Source organism: Ursus americanus, chromosome 14 (assembly GCF_024610735.1).
Source record: "Ursus americanus isolate L20-20 chromosome 14, mUrsAme1.1.p, whole genome shotgun sequence".
Taxonomy (NCBI): domain Eukaryota; kingdom Metazoa; phylum Chordata; class Mammalia; order Carnivora; family Ursidae; genus Ursus; species Ursus americanus.
In genome coordinates, this window is record NC_142140.1 from 14,161,509 (window position 1) to 14,181,735 (window position 20,227).

Consider the following 20,227-nt stretch of genomic DNA (forward strand, 5'->3'; position numbering starts at 1 on the left):
CTCTGAGCGTAGCATAGGGAAAGTGCCGGGGAGACTCGAAGGGGGAGTTCAGTGTGCCAACAGCACAACCATCTGAGCCTTATTGAAATGCTCAAGGCCTCAAGCTATTTATGCAGGCTGGGCAAGAATTCCACACGGGCGAGGAACATCCTGATTAAAAATCCAAACGTTTTCATGGTGAGACTTGTATGTGTCAGGACCATCTGTTGGTGGAATTAATAAACCTTGGGTGCTAATTTGTTAAAGAAAAAGTAGGTGTCTAGAAGCGAGAACAGAGAACCGAAAACAATCTTTGGTGGCACGAGGCAAGGTGAAAACCCTAATTAGAACAGGAACCCTAATTAGAACAGGACTTGGTGTTAGCCCAAGGATCTTTGTGACAATGACCCTATAGCTATTCCTGCTTCCACACCCTGCAAATCAAGTTCCAGGATACAAACTTTTTGAAAGCCATTTTTCAAAGAATATTATATTGAACCAGAAGACAATCTTATCTTTTTGCCAGTAGCCCTGTGTTTTAGGTAATACATGTGAATGTAAATTCTCTTCAGAACGAGAACTGTTTCACACAGACGACAGCGAATTGTCTAAGTCCGCAAATCGAACAGGAGCACATTTCTCATTCCCCGCCGCCATATTCTCATTCTTTGTCCCCAACATTGTTTTTATCATCTCTCAGCTAGGACCATTACAACTCGACTAAAATCCTGGCCTCCAGTATTGTCTTTCTTGGAAGGACCTACATAAAATCACACCTGCCTCCATCACCCCCGTCCAAGACCCACAGATAACTCTATCACCTTCAAGTTAAAGCTGCTGTCAATGCGAAGTCCCCTGGGACGCAGCTCCTCAGTGGCTTCCTGGCCACATCCCGAAGGAGCGCCCCTCCGTAACGAACAGCACGCCCTCTCGTCCCTCCATCCCCCCGCGTCAGCTTTCTCCGGTCTTTTTCTTCACCGGTTGACGGTTATCTTCTATAATTTCAGTCCTTTGCCACCAGGAAAACTCTGTGTTCCCCAGGTAACTTCATTTTGAGTCTATTTTATCACTTACTGTATTATTTAAAAATTCGGGGTCTCATTTAAAGGGAGACACGCTGAGGTCAAGAACAATGTCCTGGCTGTGTACTTAACCACCGAGTTGGAACTGGCTGAATTTTGCGGGACAGTAAAAAACAAAGTGGGTTTCTTAAAAGCGAAGCCGAACCGAAAACTACATATATTCAATTTAGCTCGAAAGAACGACGCTCTAACGGGCAGACTCATTTATTAAAGCTGTACAGCAACAGCCAGAAACGACACCATCACTAAAGCTTAGAAATGAAGTAATAAGAACTCACAGTTGGTGTGGCTCGCGTTCCTGAGACGCCTCTCTCTACCTCACCAGCCGGTCATCACTCGGGCTCCGTGGGGCTCTCGCTGAACTTCCGTGAGCCAGTACTACCCATAGGGCTCGCGATAAATGGGTGGCAGGTGGAGCAAAATTAGCCCACGTGGCCCATGTGTGTTAACTTAAAGTTCTACTGGACTCTTTTCACCATGAAGGTGTGTTATCAGATTAGTTTCATTCGTTAAACTAAAAGCAAAGCTCTGTCCCTGCCAGGTGATGCAATGAAAGACGATGTAAACCTGGGAAGGGGCGTGGGGAATCGCAGGAAAGATGTCAGCAATGAAGTACTGGTGTCATAGTTCAAAAGTCAGCAAGTTTCTTCTTAAAGAGCTAGATGGAAAATATTTTCAGCTGCGAGAGCCATCTGTTCTCCACGGCAACTTCTCAGTTCTGCCATTATAGCACAAAAGCAGCCACAGACAGTATATAAATGAGTGTGGCTGTGTTCCAATAAATCTTTATTTACAAAAACCAGGCAATGAGCCAGGTTTGGACTGTGGGCCAATATTTATCTGTACATAGCTTAATGGATCCAAAATGTTACATTTGAGCATGCCGTTTCTTTTCTTCCTTTTTTTTTTTTTTAAAAGCAAAGCAACCAATTTGGGAAATATGTTTAATCAATAAAGATAGTTCTATGGTGGGGGACACCTCTCTGGTGTAGTTTGTTGAGCATCCAACTCTCTCTCTCTCTTTTTTTAAAGATTTTATTTATTTATTTGACAGAGCGAGAGACAGCCAATGAGAGAGGGAACACAAGCAGGGGGAGTGGGAGAGGAAGAAGCAGGCTCCCAGCAGAGGAGCCTGATGCGGGGCTCAATCCCAGAACACCGGGATCACGCCCTGAGCCAAAGGCAGACGCTTAACAACTGAGCCACCCAGGCGCCCCCAACTCTTGGTTTCAGCTCAGGTTGTGATCTCAGAGCTGTGAGATCAAGCCCCTGCATCAGGCTCTGTGCTCAGCACGGAGTCTGCTTAAGATTCTCTCTCTTCCTCTGCCCCTCCCTGCCACTCTCTCTCTGTCTCTCTCAAATAAATAAATCTTAAAAAAAAAAAAATCATTCTATGGGGGGAGGTGGTGGTTAAAAAAATGTGTTGTGTTTGACTGAACTTTACCTTGTTATGAGTTGGTTTTGCAAGAAACAAGGGTCCAGAATTCTGTTCATACTTTTATCTGTTCACACGTTTTACACCATTTGCCAATAAGCATGTGTTTCTGTCACCTCCAGTGAACCCTGAAGAGGGAAGCCGTAATCTGATTTCTGTGGTTTTCCAGTGCCCAGCACAGTGTGCAACACATAGAAAGCATTGACATCTTCATTGTTGACAAACAAAAGAGGAATGACTGGGCCGATTCAAACTCTGTTATTTGGTCTCAGATATTTTGTTCTAAAGTGTGATAAATGGCACATCAACCACATATTTTTTTTCAACTAGTTCTGTTATGTTCTGGGTGACAAGCCTCTTTCAAGACATTTCTGGAATCTCCCTCCATACCTCAGAGCCATGGACCCCTTTAGAGATTTGATAACACGTCAGCAAGATCCTGGAATTTTGCATTAGAAATTAATTACCTCAACGAGGATGAATCCTCTAAGCCTGAAGTTGCCAAACTTAGCAAATAAAAATAGATGAAGCCCAGTTAAATTTGAATTTCAGATAAATTTTGCATGGGGCATACACTATAAAATCATTGACTTTTTAAAAATCTGAAATCCAAGTTTAAGTTGGACATCCCTATTTTATCTGGCAACTCAGATCTTGTAGGATAGCCTGTTTGAAAAATAGCTCTGAGAACGCTTGAAGTCCAGTACAACAAACAAGCAAAAACACCATTTGCAGTAAAAAAAAAAAAAAAAAAAATAATAATAGCCAAGCTGGGCTGCTTTGGAGCAGAGAAATCACCACACCTGAGCTACGTGAGGTTTTCCTGCAGGAATCCTGCACCTGGGATCTTGGCTTAAACCCCTGGTCACTCTTTAACAACCCACATACAACTTCCCACCTTATTCCCTTCTTGTTGCTGTATGGCAACCAGTATCTGTCTATCTGCCTATGTTCCTACCTACCTAGAAACCTATCTAATGTTTTGGACTGGACTTGAGTCAATCTATCAGCATCTCAATTCCTGGTTTCCTTTATCAGCTGTGTGACCTGGGACATGCCGCTAAACTTCTTAGTCTTGGTTACCTATGTGTCAAATATGAATAATGACTAGAAACTAAACTACCAGGCTCATTTGCACAGAGACAGGCACATAGCAGAAGCATAATTGATGACAGCTAGTATTCTCATCACATTTTTCTGTATTGTGACAAAGTGCCACTACTGGTCCCTTGACTTGGCTTTCCCCCCACCGTGGGACTCCAAGGCAGGTGACTTCACTCTGGCCTGGGTGGGGGGAGGGTTCCATCTCCTTCATTCTATGGCCCTCATGGGGTCTTTCAGCCACAGCACTCCCCTGTGCTAGAACAGTGCCTGGTACACAGAGGGTGGCCACTCGTCCCTGAATGACTGGTTGGAACCCACTTCAGGGACCTGCTCCTCCAAATGGCTGTGCCCGAGTCTGCTTGTGATTCACGACTCCTTCATCTCCCACATACCAGCCCCTGATGTGCTCTGCTTGGACCTCATCATTTCCCCCTCGCCCACTCCATGTCCTCCTGACTGCTTTCCAGGAGCATTGAAGACACTATCTCCTTTTTCCCTCTTGTTCTTTCTCTCAGGAAAAACTTATTTCTAGGTGTTGAAATGCACTGAATTAAGAGTTCTAAATTCTGGTCCTGACTTTCTAATCATCTGTGTTACTTTGGGTTTGTAGCACCACCTCCTTACCTCCATTCCCTAAATGAAAAAGGAATAAAACCGGCGTCTCCCACTTCTTAGTGTGAAGAGCACTTTGAAAACAATAAAAACAAATTAAGCTATTACTCTTTGTTAGTTGAAATCCTAAGACATACATATTTCCTGGTAGAGTTTGCGCTGTTCGTAGCAAGTGGTAGGACAACTGACCGTAACTGTTGGCGGTAAAGGACAGAGGATGAGTTTGTTTAAATTGCGAGCTCTCTTGAGTATTGTCGTTTACACTTGAGTCATGGGATTGGAACATTTAATCAGCACGCGCCATTTAGCATGAGGGGAAAGGGGCCTCCTTTTGGACAGGCATATGGTCATCACACCCTGCCAGGAGAGCAGGGGCTGAGCAAATCACTCCAAGTGGTGCCAGACACTCTTCCTCCTCTAGCTTTGTTCGTGTCAGGGTTGGGGGGATACAGGCCTGGTGCCTGGGAAGTAGTCAAGAACACAAGTGATTTAAATACCAGCTAATAGGGGCACCTGGGTGGCTCAGTTAGTTAAGCGTCTGCCTTCAGCTCTGGTCACGATCTCAGGGTCCTGAGATCAAGCCTGGCATTGGGCTCCCTACTCAGTGGGAAGTCTACTGCTCCCCCTGCTTGTGCTCTTTTGCTCGTGCACACTCTCTCTCTCTCAAATAAATAAATATGCAAGTAAATAAACAAATAAAAAGCTAATGGGATGATAGACACATATGGGTACTGATGGGGTGCCCTGGTAGTCAGACAAATGAGAGGTCAATACCGAGGAGAAACTGAGGAAGGCTTTGGAAAAGCTGGCTTCTGAGTGAGGACCCTACTGCCTAACTTCTTTTATAAATATTAATATTATTAAATATTTTTATTTTATTAATTGTGTTAAATAACTAAATATTTATATTAAGACATGAAAATATTTAAATAAAAGGTGATAATGGACATGTGTGTTGAGTTCAACTCATTTTGGCTAAGGGAAGCATCGGCATTCTTCATCTGGTTTTTGTGACTATCTCAGTCAGTTGAGAAAAAGAACAGTAACTGATCTATAAAATAGTTGCTGATGTTTACAGAGCTGTGCGTTTAGAACGTTACAAACCTTACCCTATATAGTGAGTAACAACTGTCAGAATGCATTCCAGGTGGTCAGACGCCAGGATATTCTTAGACACTGTATTAAGCTGCCTGTGTAAGGTCCAGTGTCTTTCATTTTTGATGGAGTAATTTTGGGTGTGCCTAGAAATGGACTACAAGTCTTTCACTGTAAAAGGCTTGCTCCTCACTGTGATTGGCCAGAGAATTGTTTTAATTTTAACAACAGGAAAATAGAGTCAATTCTTGATTATCTATGTTAATGGAGGAGAAATAGTGGCATGGATAATCCAATATGGTGTACAGAAATCACCTTATGGTGATTACATCAAATTACTTTAAAAATTACATGACATTTTAGTAGTTAATTATGTACTATTTATGTCATTTTTATAATTTATCACTCAGCATTCAACGTTTTTGAGCATACTTTGCAGAAAGGTAAGGGTGGTGGAAGAGACTGGGAAAAGGTTAATCAGGATTTGAACATTGCTTCCCGGATGTAAATAACCAAAAATCTGAAAGTAGGAATAACTCAGTCATTCTATCTTCAGATAAAAAGCTAATGGAAGCTCCCATCACGCAGGCTGGAAGAATTCTGAGCTCACCTGAGAAATGAAATTTATCACTCATGTCTTCTGCCTCCAAGCAAAGATGCTGTTTTGTACAAAGGGTGTTTGAGCTCTGTAAAAACTCAGGACCACTGGGAAAATCCAATTATCTGGCAAAATAGAATTTCCTTTTAAACAGTTAAATCACAGGTAGATTAGGTAGTTTACACACACAAAAAGAAGGTAAGAGTCAGCACTTGAAATGGTTAAATGACCAAAGCAAATAGGCCTCTTCCTAGTGCTCTTGCTTCAGTCACCATCCCAAGTGGGAATATATTCCATTTGACTATAGTATTTGGGACCCGGGCCCAGGGAAGTCCCCTTGGATAGCTAAGCATAGAAACTGTGTTCTTAGATCTTCCTAGTATCTATTATCCCATCTCGTGGAAACGTCATCTCAATTTTTCTCTCACAGCTATCCCTTTGTTATGAGTGCAGGTTTGGTGTGATCAAGGATATGGAGCGGAGTAGCATCAAAATCATAAAGCCAATTCGTTTCCAGAAAAGCACTTGGAATACAATTTCCAAAGTTCCTGCAGTCTGGATTCTTAGAGTAGCCTGGTTCTTATTCTCACCAACACTTGGCCATTCAGCGTTTCCTCAGCTCGTGTGACCTAATCTGTGTCATTCCTTTTTGTTTGCTCAACTTAGCCAGTTGTTTTCCGTTGCTTGCAACCAGTGAACCCAACCTGTAACCACCTCGGAAGCCAACAAATCAGACAGATGTGGGTGAAGGTGCCTACGATGCACTTTCTAAAATACCTTCAGCTCAGTTAGACACAGCTAATCCAGGTCCTCATTTATCAGATAATGAAGCAGAGAGATACAAAGAACTTTTTCAAAGCATAAAGTTTGAAGCCAGGCCTTCTAATGCTTTCCACCACCTGACAAAAGCAGTGACACAGTCTTCTCTGGTTGGGTCACTGTGGCACACAGGCGGGCAACTGATGCAAAATGCTACGTCAAAGACCCCTTCAGTGAATTAATCAATGATTATTTATTGCAAGGCACTGTGCTAGGCACTATGGAGAGTACATGGAAGATAAGACCAAAGTCCCTGCCCTCAAGGAGCTTACAATCTAGTTGGGAAGACAAGGCATAAGTACAAGGAAAATTAAGTAACAATACAGGAGTTAAGTTAAAATGCAAGATAACAGTACAAGAGATTTCCAAAAGTAGTACCTGATTAATTACTAAATGAGTGGTATTGACAGGGCTTGCGGCTAATTCACAGGAAAGACATCCTAAAGGGCTGAAGTGTGGGAAGACTTCACAGACAGCTGGGGCTGGAGCTACGCTAGGACGGTCGGGAATTGGGTGAGAAAGAAGAGTGGGGAGGGCACGATCAAAAGGCACAGAGGTGAGACCAAATGCAAGCAGTGTTTTGGGGCCAGTGAGGGCTCAGTGTAGCCTGGTATGAAGTTACGTTATTAGATTAAGAAGGGCCTTAAATGATCAAGTTTAGATTTTTCCTTTTAGCAATGGGGTGGAGGAAACCTTAAAACAACAGATATCCCTATAGGTTAAACATACAAAAGACTTAGCTAATCAAGAGGAAATATTAACGTTTGATCTTCAGGATATTTATTTGTGGATTTTGACCCTCTGTGCTTCCAAAGAGGATTTGAAATGATGTCTTCAGGGTTGTCAGTTCCAAAGGAATAGCTTTGGATCATGGCCAGAGACTTTTGAGTCCCTCTATCGTCTCCAATTACAACGAGCACAAGGGTGAGCTAACAAATTCCCTGACAGGCAGGCAGGAAAAATGCTCCCAAAAGACAAGTATCTTTACAAATGACAGAATATTTATTAACAATACCTTTAAAAAAAGAGTACATATGCTAGATCACTGGTAAATATCATTTACACTGGGGTTGGGAACTACCTGGGGTGTCATTTTTTTTTTCATTCATTTTATTGTTTTGTTGATTTTTTTGTGTGTGTGATTTTAAGTTCTGTTGTATTTTAACATAGAAGTAACCATATCAAACTAAGAGAGGAACACAGCTTGAAATACTGACAATATTTTTTTCTGGTTACCGCCCTAGTTTTTACACAAGTGGAATCCTGATTATGACTTTATTGGATAAATAGAGCTAGAAGGTTGAAAAGTTAACTTATGTTATTTGTAAGCAAAAATGACAAATTACAGGCAAATTTGAGCTCTCTGAGAAAGAAGAAAAGGTGGCAGAGTGTTTACATGTGAAAATTTTTATAGAAAATTTCATTGCCTTTTATATGCACTGTTCCACAAGTGTCAGCTTACAAAACCTCCCCCATTATAACAAATAGTTCTTTTCAAAAGAATATTTTTTTTGATATTGTCATTTTCCAATGTGTGATTTTAAGACCTAGAAGGTAAAGCTTATAAAGCAACGAAGCTACCTGCTGCAAAACAGGATAATCATCAAGATAACATACAGTTATACTAAAGATCTTTTATCGTGTCATGAAAAAATTCTTTGCGGCAACTATTTGCTGAAATAGGAGAAATTTGCCAAATTCCATACATGATTTTGATTCAAAAGAAGGGCTCTATTATTAAAGACATACACATATATAAAGAAATTATGAATCCATCAACAGAGAATTACCTTTTTAAAAAATGTACATTCAAGACAGATACATTTAAAGATAGTAAATTATCTTTTATCCTTTGAAAGACTTGATTGACTATAGTCACTTTTGGTCTATGTTACTACTGTATATGTAACTTCAAATTTAATGTCTAAGATAACGCTACTACAAAGACGATGCTAACTTAGTTGAGTGAAAGGAAAGTCTTACTGTACAATGCTAAATTCAGGGATGGGAATATTGCACAAGGTACCTCTTGGGCAGTTAGTTTAGGTTTTGAGTTTGCAGCCATTCCTGAAACCATCTCGAGTTGTGTTGAACAACAAAATTCACAACAGGGTGGGAAAATATATTGTACATATCAAAAGGACTTGATCCAATGCATTAACTGTCCAAAGAGTCATTTACATACAGTAGCCTTGAGTTACAGACCAAATCTTCAGCTGTTCTGCCACTGAATCTTGTAAAACTGTACAAGTAATTTGTAATTTATTTACCAAGAAGAGTTTCAAACTCTTTCTCTAAAGCAAATATTCTCAAATAATAATTGTATGATTGTGTTGCCCATAGCATTTTACAGCAGAGGAAAAAATTAATATCTACATTTCATGTTAACTTTAAAAAATTCTATAAAACACTAAATATATAATAAAAAATATGCATATAAGGACATATGTAAACTGCTTTGGTAACATCATATTACAGATGTCTTCAGTGCATTGCAGAGTTTCCAAAGAAACTTCAGACAAAGCTAGATTTGCTTTGAGGAAGTACTGTATAATGCCATTCCTAAAGAAGCAAAAAACATTTTTTTTCCAGTAATAAGATGTACTTGAACAACAATATTACTTAGTACTGGGTGTCTTCAAAACAACTAGCTAAATGTTGCTTATATTATAAACAGCAAGTCCTTTAGATAACTTTTGTCATAAACTGGACCTGGCTGTGAGGGAAATCATGATCGTGCTGATGGCTGACAGTGTACATGCATTTGAAGTGGAAGGTCCGGCTCCTCTTGCATAGGCATCTGAAAAGAGAGAATAAATTCACTTAATACTGCTTCACCCTAGCTACAGAGGAAAACGAGGCCAAAGGGTTTTAGGCACCAGCAGAACTGGCCAGATCCTACCAGAAATAACAATTTCCTAATGACTTTTTAATATCAGTTCTATGACTACCTAGCCAGGAACCTAAGAGTAGGTTATGGGACATCTCTGGACCTCCGTTGATGCATTTGCAAAATAAGGATTCTACATCTAACGTGAAAAGAAACCTCAATGTTACTAATAACATTACTAATGAATATTATATCAATGATGCAGCAAAATAAAAGTTACTGTTCCCTTTTTAACTCTACCTCTGTGTTGGGCATAGAGCCACGGGACACTTGATTCTTACAAAAAATGTAAGCACATCTGGTATTGTTATTACATTATTTAACAGATGAGGAAATTAGGGCCCAGAGAAGTAAGATAACTTGTCTAAGGTCAACCAGTTAGTAAATAGCTGAATTGGGATTCAAATCCACGTCTGTCTAAATATATCCTTTTCTCCCAACAAAATAATCTCCATCCTTTTAAATAAAACCTTTTCTAATAGGTCTTACATTTTTCATAGTAACAGATTACCAACTGTTGTTCGAGGTTCTCCAAGATTGTAAGATCTTTGACCAACAAAATGGACCATGTTTTGAGGGAGAGAACATGTTTTTTTCACAGTTATATCCTTATCATCTAATATCAATTAATTATACCAATATAATTGCTTATGATTTGTTTTTTATAATGAATTAAACCAAGAATCACCAATCTAAAAAAAAAACAACAACCAAACAATCCTTACAATGATTAGAAAGTATGAAGTCAGATTTTAACAGAGTGAGATAAATTAACCTCCATAAAACCCCAATCTTGTGTTTTTGTGGCTTGGTAATTACTTCCACATCTCTGGTTCCACATCTCTGGTTCCTTTCAACAGAATTTAGAGTCCTTGCCTTACTGAGGTATAGAGACCAATTCTCCCCAGTTTTTTTAAAAGACAAGAATGCTGAGGTGCCTGGGAGGCTCAGTCTGTTAAGCGATGGACTCTTGATTTAGGCTCAGATCATGATCTCAGGGTTGTGAGATCGAGCCCCGCGTTAAGCTCTGCGGTGGGCATGGAGCCTGCTTAAGATTCTCTCTCTACCTCTGCCTCTGTTCCTCCCCTACCTCTAAAAAAAATAAAAGACAAAAATGTCTCTATGTTTATGTGGAGAAAAGGTACAGTAAATATAAACTTCATCTGGAAATTGACAAATCACTCCTGAGTCGGGAGCATGGATTGCTGCAGCCTCTGTCTCCACGAGGTCTTGTTCTATTTGTCAATGTTAGCAAATTCCAATTCAGGGGAAGGGTAAAACGACCAATGAACATTTCCTTGTCTGGTCAGAAGCATCTACATTTTACAGATGAAGTTAAAATTGCTTAGTGGATGCTTTACTATAACTTGGTATCAGCAAGACATACTAGACCCTTTTCCTCATCTGAAAAACAATGTGATGAACACTTAGCAGAGTGTCTGAAACACAGGATGCTGTGGAGAGAATTTTGCCCAAGATTTAAATACCATGTCTTCACTGATGGCTTGACAATCTCTATCTCCAGCCCTTTATCTTGAGACAGTTAAACCCAAAGGCCAATGAAAATCTACACTTAAGTATCTAGCTGCAATCTTTTTTTTTATTGTGGTAAAATACACATAACATATAACTTGCCATTTTAACTCCTTGAAAGTATACAACTCAGTGGCACGAAGTACACTCCAATGTTGTTCAACCAGCACCACTATCTAGTTCCAGAACTTTTTCATCACACCACATGGAAACCCAGGACCCATTCAGCTGATATTCACACCACTGGCCAGCAACTACCAGTCACTAATCTGATTTCTGTCTCTGTGGATTTGCCTTTTCTGTTTTTTTTTTAAATAAATGTAATCATGCAATAAAAATAATATTCTGCTGAAATATTTGCAAACATAGTATTTAAAAAACAGGATTGAATATATATATTTGCTCAAAAAAAGAATATTCTCACACTGCTCAGTCTTTGTAAATAAAGATAATCTTGACTATATATAGACATATGTATTTATGTACATGTTACATACACACATTCAAAATTAAAAGTGTCAAGTTCAAAATATTTTTAGCCACAGACATTGAGTTATATTGTTTTGCTAAAGACAAATAGTTACAGCATTTTAAAGAATGCTTTGCTTTTTTCTCCTGACTGAGTCATGCTTTTAACTTTCTGAGCTATAATTTTACAGTTATTGTAGATGCAAACCACACGTCCACATGGGAAAACCTGTGTGATGGGTCTGGGGCTGCTTTAATCTGATTTTTTATTGGGAACTGATTAAATCAGTCAAAACGAGTCAAATTGTCTTCTCTATGAAACTGCCTGTGATCAGCAAACATCAGTTGCCTGCTGAAAGGGGACAGTACTGCCCATTTTCATAGAAGACTTTCTTTGTGGGCTTCACTTTGCCCAAGCCTGGACTCATCGGGAAGACTTAGGAGATCTAGCAGGAGGGGGAGAGGAGGAAAGAGACACTCTTACTTGATATCTTTGGAATTCGAATTTGTTCACTGCTGCTGCCATCTCCTCCATCACTGAATGGCTTAATTTCTATTATATAATCTTCATCAAAAGGCAAAGAAAGCTCCACTGATGTTTTATTTGTCTCAATGACAGATGTGCTGCTTTGTCTGTTCCATCTGTACAAGACCTGCCAATATAGAATGAACAGGTGTCACCTGCTGTCCTCACAAAGGCCCCGAAGATGGAGCATTCATTTGTTCTCACCTCTGGGCACCAGCGAAGTGTGGGAACACTGAGGTTGTCAGGCTGCCCACACACACTTGGGAGGCTCATTTATAGCAAGGGACATGTCTGCAGCCACCGTTTCATTATGAGGAAGGAGTTTACAGGACACCACAGCACGGGGATGGAGGTAGCATCTGTCAACCAACACACCGTATGGCCTCACATAACCTCTGGAACGTTCAGGTAACACGCCTGGAAAATGAATTCCTCTTGGAGGCCATATAGAGCTCAGTTGCACGTGAGGGACTTTGGCCATAGAATCAACTTGGCCACTGTGTGACTATACTCCTATTTACAATGTGAGCTTCATTACATGGATGAGGAAACGATGACATTCACCTCGCTGGGGTATTTTCAAGATTGCATAAGGATTGCATATAAGTGATGGACTTGGCTCAAAGGAAGCATGGAAGACATACAGTGTTTATGATGGCTTAAAGGGAACACGAGATAAACAAACATCCTTGGCAAAGGTAAGAAACACAAGGCAGGCATCACACATTATTATTATCACGAATCCTTCAGAGAAAGCACATTTCAGCACAGGGAGATGATCTCTGAAAGGCAAGGGCAGGAACTCCCTTCTCCTCCGCCTCAGAACCTTTTCTGAGCTACGTGGAAAATGGGATATTCTGTGGTGATTACTGTCTTTCCAGAAGTGTCTATAGCTTCCACAATCCCACTCATGTTTCCCTTCTTGGCCTCCCCTGGATGGGAGTCCGGGGTGGTGGCTCATTTGATGAGGTTCCCAACTAGGTCTCCTGAAAACACATCCCCCTGCCTTGAATTGCCTACTCTGATTGCCACCAACTCCAACCAGAAACAAAATCTAAAAGCCTGGACAAGTGCATCTACCTTTTTGGATATAACAACTGTGATGATAACAATCCCGCAAATACTTTCCGATGTTGACTGCGACGTAAGCACCTTATCAACATCGCCATGTTTAACTGTCACAACAATTGGACAACACAGGCATTATTATTCCATGGCACAGATGAGAAAACAGAGGCTGGATGAGGTCACAGAGCTGGTACGTGGCAGGGTGAGAACTCCTAAACCCCTTCTCTTAAATCACAATCCTCCAACAGCTCCAGTTTCTCCTGGTAGTTAGAAACAGAGGGGTGGGTGATGAGTGTTCTCTGTCCTGGCTGTGTGGCAGAAGCACTTGGGGAATGTGTAAAATAGTGACACTCTAGCCCAGTGCTTCTCAACACAGTGGAGGGGGGTGGAGGGGCAATTTTGCTCCTCTCTCCCAGGGGGCATTTGGCAATGTCCGCAGACATTTTTGGTTGCCACAGAGGCACTCCTGTTTACTGGGTGGGGGCCAGAGATGCTGCAAAACATCCTACAACGCAGAGGACGGTCCCTAAACCGAGAGTCCTCCAGCTCAAACTGGCCAAAGTGAGGAGGCTCAGAAGGCCTGCTATGGCCCCATCCAGAGTTGGACTCCATGGAGGGGGTGTTGAGGCTGTGGTACTTAAAAAAAAAAAGAGTTTGACATGATGTTAATGCGGCTGGAAATCCTGGATTAGATCAGGGATCTAACCCGTGTATCAGAATTGCCTGGAGGGCTTGTTCAAACACAGATCACTGGACCCCACCCCAGAATTTCTGACTTAGTAGGTCTGACGTTGGACCTGAAAATCTCCATTTCTAACAACTTCTCAGATAATGCCAGGGCCTCTGGTTCAGGAACCATGCTTTGAGAACTGAAAGGTTAGCTCACATTTCAAAATTCTGATCTGCTGGGGTTAAGGATAAGGCCACTCCACTACTGAGATAAAAACCAAACACACATAAAATTCATAAAATTCCCTCAAAATGGTATAGATCCCATTTGTTCCCTGGCATTTCATCACCTTAATTTATATCTCTCTAAGACAAGGTGGAAAACACAATTTCCTTAAGGTGGAAAGATTCATAAGCGCCCCCCTCCTTCTCTGGAGCATCAGTCGTATCAAACTCGCCATCCCCTCGTTAACGAGCAGGCTCAAATAAATCCTCAGGCACATTCAGGAGTGTCAAAGCGTCTCACCACGGCCCTTCAGGAACATGGGCTGGCTGATGGGATGCAAGGGCACAGCTGGCTTTGAGGAATAAATTGCTTCTTTGATTTACCTCTGGTCCTTGCCAGACAGAGCACAGAGAATTCAACCAGTTTCAAATATAAATCCAAAAGAAACACTTCCAGGAAAAAATAGCCCCGTTATCAGTGCGGCTTATCAGTCTTGTAATATTAGGGACTGCATTGGAACCTAAATAAAAGCCTGTAAAACCTTTATTTACACCACTCGGTTTAGCTGATTGATTTGAAGGCTGTGCTTGCATTTCATATAATCCAGGGTGGAAGACCTGGAGAAAGAGTGGATTCATGGGAGTAATGATAACAGTAGCAAACGTGATTCAATGCTTACTTTCTGTTTGAACGCTGTATGTTCTTTTTCTTTAATGAAAAGTTAGAGAAGTTTAGTTTTTGTTCTTATCACATTAGACAGCATCAACAACCTGAAATTATTTTAGTTGTAGTCCATTTTTCAATGTCTGGGTGAAACATCAAAGTGGAGATTTGTCCTAAGTTATCAAAGATGACAGGTGTTGCCTTGGGAATCAGTATAAGTCGCTAAAATGGAGCCATTGGATCTCTGATTTTCTTACTAGATGTAGATCAATATATGAAGTGTCCAGATCATCAATACCCCAAAAAAAGTGAAGTCACTGCCTCCCAAAGGTGTGATTTCCTTGGATTTCAGTGACCTTCTGGGGAAGGTCCTTAGGGCACAGTTCTATGCTTCTGTTCTTGCAGCTGTGGTCCCTGGATGTTTTTAAATCACTGAGACACTCCCATAATAAAGGTTAACAATAGGACTCTCAGCTACTTTCCCTCAAACTGGATTTCCTCTGCTCCTCGTCCTTCACGGGACATCCTTGCATGCTACAATGAGCAACATTTAGGTGATTTGGTGTTCTATGGCAGTTCCCACTCTTTGGCTACAACCATCACAGTGATTTGGATTTCCAGACCACTATACCAGGGAGAAAGATGAGGCAGTGGTTGGTATCAGAGCATTTAATTGTGTTATTTTGACCTGTGCTTTGATTCAAAGCACTATCTATGGAACCTGGCAGGGAACCTCTCCCCACTTCACTGACACAGATATATACTCAGCACCTGGAGATGTCCTCCTCCAAGCAATGAGAGCTCTGTCACTACCTACTATGTTATGGGATGCCTGGGCTCTTTGACCCTGGGGAGCTTTACGGTGGCTTTGGAGGATCTGCCTGACATCTTCAGTGGGCCAGTGAACACCGTATGTTCTAAGACCATTACCTCTTGAGGTCGGCACCCTTATTATTCTGATTTCAAAGATGAGGATGCTGAGACCTGAAGATACTATGCAATTTTCCCAAGGTACCATGAACAGTGAAGGATAGAGTTAGCATTCAAATGCAGGCAAGTCTAGGTCAACAACCTATATTCTTAACTCAGCCTAGTTTGGCCACCATCTGTGTGGGAAAATTGTTTCCCCTCTCTGGTCTCTGTCTTCACAAATGCAAAACAAGGGAGGTTAGAGGGTAGAAAACCGATGGCCCTGCATATTTTAACTGTTTGGCTCTTGTAGTGTTTATTTTATTTCAAGTTAGATGTCCACATTTAAAACCATCCTGCATATTTTAACTGTTTGGCTCTTGTAGTGTTTATTTTATTTTAAGTTAGATGTCCACCTTTAAAACCATCCAAAAAATTATACATGAAAAAAATGTTGCGTTTTACTGAAAAACTGGAAAATATGGCCATACTGTTTGGCAACACTACGTAAGAGCTCAGAAGCCACGGCTGCTTCTGGACAATGAGAAAATCTCTAATTCATCATAGTCTTTCATGCTTCCTGTTGTATCACATTGGCATGTGCCCACCTCAGAACCTTTGCACATCTGGTTCACTGTGCTTGGAACACTCTTTCCCAGAGAACTGTCTATCTTTCTCCCTTTTTCATAGCCCAACTGAAATGTCTGCGCAAAAGTTCAGAGAAATATGAAGATACTAGAAAATTTCTCCTTTAATAAAAGAGAAAATGCTATCCCAAGGGGTTAAGTGATTCACTTAGAGTCACATAGTCAATAGAGGACCAATATGTGGGTCTCCTATCTCTTTGTGCTATATGCTAGAAGACCCTTCCAGAAGACTTTGCTCTTAAAAAAGGCCCAGTAAAAGGTCTGAAGATTAGTTTTTAGGGAATGTTTCTCCATTGGTACAATACAAATCACCGTGCCATGTGAATGAAAGAAAAGGAATCCATGACAGGGAGCATTTTCCTGAATCTCTAATCATAATACCTAAGGTTCTACCACCAACTATGTCAACTCCCAATTCCAGCTCAGGTTTTATCACCTACTTTCGAACAGTCCCATGTTTTTTTAACTAGTTCCTGACTAGTTAAAGCTAGTTAAGCTGCCTATCTGCTACGCTCAACATCTCTGTGCAAAAATGCCACAAAATATAGCCTACAGACTGGTTTTGTGTGGCCTGCATTGCACTGCCTCGAATGTTGCTTCAAACTGAAACGAAACAAGATATTACCAATTGCTTTTAATTGTGGCACCAAGGCCATTCACATTTTCTTTTCTAGCTCTTTAAAGTCAGGCTAACACTCTGGGATCAAGCCAATGAATCTTCTACAAATTCTTTGCTTCTTTTTCTCTGTATAAATCTCTCTAACTATACGAACATGAACAGAAATGATTAACCATTCATAATATTGTTGATTAAAAAAAAAAAGACAACCAGGACAAGCACAAAACAAAGCTGACAGGAGAGATGTTACAAATGTGGTTCTTCAAGAGTTTTTGAAGACACAACCACAGGGTCTTCAACCATTTCTGATTGACTCTGCCTGATTCCGAAGTTTAGGCAATTTTCTACATCTGGCTTATTGCCGTGGACCATTTATAAAACTCAGAGGAAACCACTGTGGGGACAGAGATGCCTAGAGGGGCTGTGGGATGTCATCAGGGAAAGTGAGAACATAGTTCATATGATTTCCTGAGAAGAGACTGTTCTCACTAACAGCAGGATTAGGGGCCTCTGCAAAAAAGAAATTACCCACTTTGTATCCTTTTACTTCCGACTCATTATCTAGGGCCTTCACTTGATCCCAATTCAGGATAATTTTGGAGTCCGATGAATTCCATATGATGTTTCCAGGGGGTTGACTTGGTGCTATAAAAAAATTAAGATATATGAAGTCACAGATTATTAAGTCTCAATGGATTCTGAGGAATATCTCCTTACTAGAATTCAAGAGTGGAAGCAATTTAATGGGCTATTGCACTAATATGTGTCTTCAAGGTCACTAAAATCTGACGAGATACAGCATTGCAAATGGAAAAAGATTCAGTTGGTCGCCTAACATTGATATCTAAAAGAAGTAGCCTTTCTCAGTGAGGAGAAAAACATTTATCTTTCTGTCCTCTGGAGCAATGAATTTTGCATGGTGTTCGGAAAGGTTCAGTTAAAATGCTAAGGTAAATTTGAATCCACATAATGATACCAATTAGTATGCAAATGATCATTGGGAGGTGGGGATGGGGAATGAACTGGGGATATGTCTGATGAATCCCTAAAATATTTCTGAGCAAGGATGTTCTTACGTGGCTTTCTGGTTGTCACATTGACCGTTGCACTGGATGGGCCTGTCCCCGCAGTATTATACGCCTTGACAGCTAAATGATACAGTGCGCTGCCTTTTAAATTGGTGATTTTTGTTGATGTCTGATTTCCAATTGTTCGTATTTTTCTAGCATTTTCTTCCTTGTCATCATGTCTCCAGTATTTAACCTGAGAAAATAAAAGGGAAGACCTTGGAAATCATACCTATTGGGGATATTTCCAATATCATCAGCTGACTTTTTTAAAAATGCAGATTGTTATGATTGAATTAATTTTTTATACCAAATCATAAGCAGAACTTTCAGAGCCAAGGGGTTGGTATGCTCTGAGAACTTACCTGCAATAGGAAGGGCCCCCTTTTTGTTCTGAGCTTCATAGTAAGATGGAAAATTGGCACAACCATTGTTGGATAATTCTCGCTTGTCCCCCACATTTATTTTGAGCCCAAGTGATACTGCGTGTGTCAGAAGTCAAAGCTCATTTTGCCAACCCTATTGTAAATGCTTAGACCCACATGTATTTTGAAAAAGATTTCTCGAGTGTACCAGAGAAAGGGTGATCTCACAGTGGAATGTTAATGCTTCAACTAATGTCTACTAGAAGCCATTGTTCTTTGAAACAAATGCCTCTGAACGGGAATCTGAGTCTTCCTCTCAATAGACTGTGTCTTGAAGGTCTCATTGAGGGGTAGATCTTTCCCAGACCCAATGTACATATCTCTTGCTTACCTCATAGCCTTGTATCCGTCCTCTATTCTTCTCCATGGGGGAGGCCCAGAAAACTTCAATGTCTGTGGCAGACAGACTTCTGGCAAAGATGCTGGCTGGTGGTTTGGTGGGTTCTACAGATGAGTGTGGAAAAAGTAATTACTCTATCAGTTGCATCAGGATAGACTTCTAGATACTGGCATTATAAGGAGCAAATAACCAATGACTGTATAACAGCCCTTAGTGATTATGACCCTAACCATCATTTTACAGAGGAGTCATGATTAATAGCTGGAAGGGAGTGGTACTAGAGATGGTAAAGACAAAGTCTTTGGCTTCTAAATTTGGGGGTAGGTGGAAGGGAAGTAATCCAGGACTGCTTGAATTTAAGCACCAAGTTTTCATAGCTAGTAATTCCTTTAACACACATCCTTCTTAATTAGCGTTTGCCATAGGTGAGAGTCCTGGTCACTGGATTATGAAAATCAGAGCGTAGAACAAAGGAAAGCCAACTGACTTGAGTAAGACTCAGTAAAACTCTCCTGAGTGACAGTTCAGTCCTAAAATCAACAACATCTCAGAACTGAACAAATATCATATAGAGAGGCAGCATAAGTCATACCTTCTTCTGCAGAATATACTACTGTAGTGGGACTGAATGGGCCTTCTCCTTTATTGTTGAAGACGCCCACTTTAACCTCAAAGGGAGAGAAGGGGCGCACGCTCTCATTCCTGAACACATATCTGGAGGCATCGGCTGATGCCAGGACTGTCAGCATCCAGATCATTTTGCCATAGGGCCGGAAGGCCACCACATAGCCAAAGCCTCTGCCATTTTGTAATTCCTCAGGGACCGTCTGGAAAAGAAGGGAGGTGGTCTTCAGAAATCACAGCAGTTTGATTCAAATGCTAAAACTGTTTTACTTCACCCTACCTCCCAACATTCTTATATGCATTCTTCCCCACCTATCTTACTTTGGGTTTTGTCAAGAGACTTAGGTTTGGGGCTTGCCATCAGTCTACATTAGCTATGGATGAGGTATTGAAGTAGGGTTAAACAAACAAACCCCAACGAGAACCTGTACTGGACAGCCTGGCTTCTTGATGGGGGAGACACAGCTCTGAAGTTCTTAGAAATGACTATGAAATTCAGTTGATAGTTGATCTAGAAACCAACAATGCAACATGTACCATCCAATACAAATCTTCCTCCAGTGCCAAACAGACAAAATATCTCGTTGAAGATCTCATCTTGGCTCAGACAAGATCTTCCCCCTCAGAACTGAGGACTTAAGCTGGAGGGGGTGAGTAATTTCTTTTATTGCTGGGGCTTTAGTTAAATGAAATATTTTAAGTTCGGGGACTACTTAGTTTTGTTTCAAAAACATTAAGAATCCTTACTAAAATTCCAATCTCCTCTCTCAAAATCAATTTTTAATAAATTGGTGACTAACCTACCTCCAAGTTGTTTTAAAAATACCTC

At 40.8% G+C, this 20,227-nt stretch overlaps 1 protein-coding gene across 7 annotated transcripts in view; it reads right to left on the reverse strand.

Moving 5' to 3' along the window:
- Nucleotides 1–6,902: 6,902 nt before the first annotated feature.
- CNTN4 (contactin 4) overlaps nt 6,903–20,227 on the reverse strand; it is an 877,388-nt gene continuing 864,063 nt past the window's right edge. For all 7 annotated transcript variants that reach the window (XM_087866847.1, XM_087866849.1, XM_087866848.1 and 4 more), the window contains 6 exons: nt 19,367–19,601; nt 18,766–18,878; nt 18,019–18,205; nt 17,475–17,587; nt 12,100–12,268; nt 6,903–9,524 (listed from right to left, as the gene is read on the reverse strand). In XM_087866847.1, coding sequence (XP_087722973.1) covers nt 9,424–9,524; nt 12,100–12,268; nt 17,475–17,587; nt 18,019–18,205; nt 18,766–18,878; nt 19,367–19,601 — 918 coding nt within the window. In that variant the 3' untranslated portion in view covers nt 6,903–9,423. The remainder of the gene's footprint in view (nt 9,525–12,099; nt 12,269–17,474; nt 17,588–18,018; nt 18,206–18,765; nt 18,879–19,366; nt 19,602–20,227) is intronic.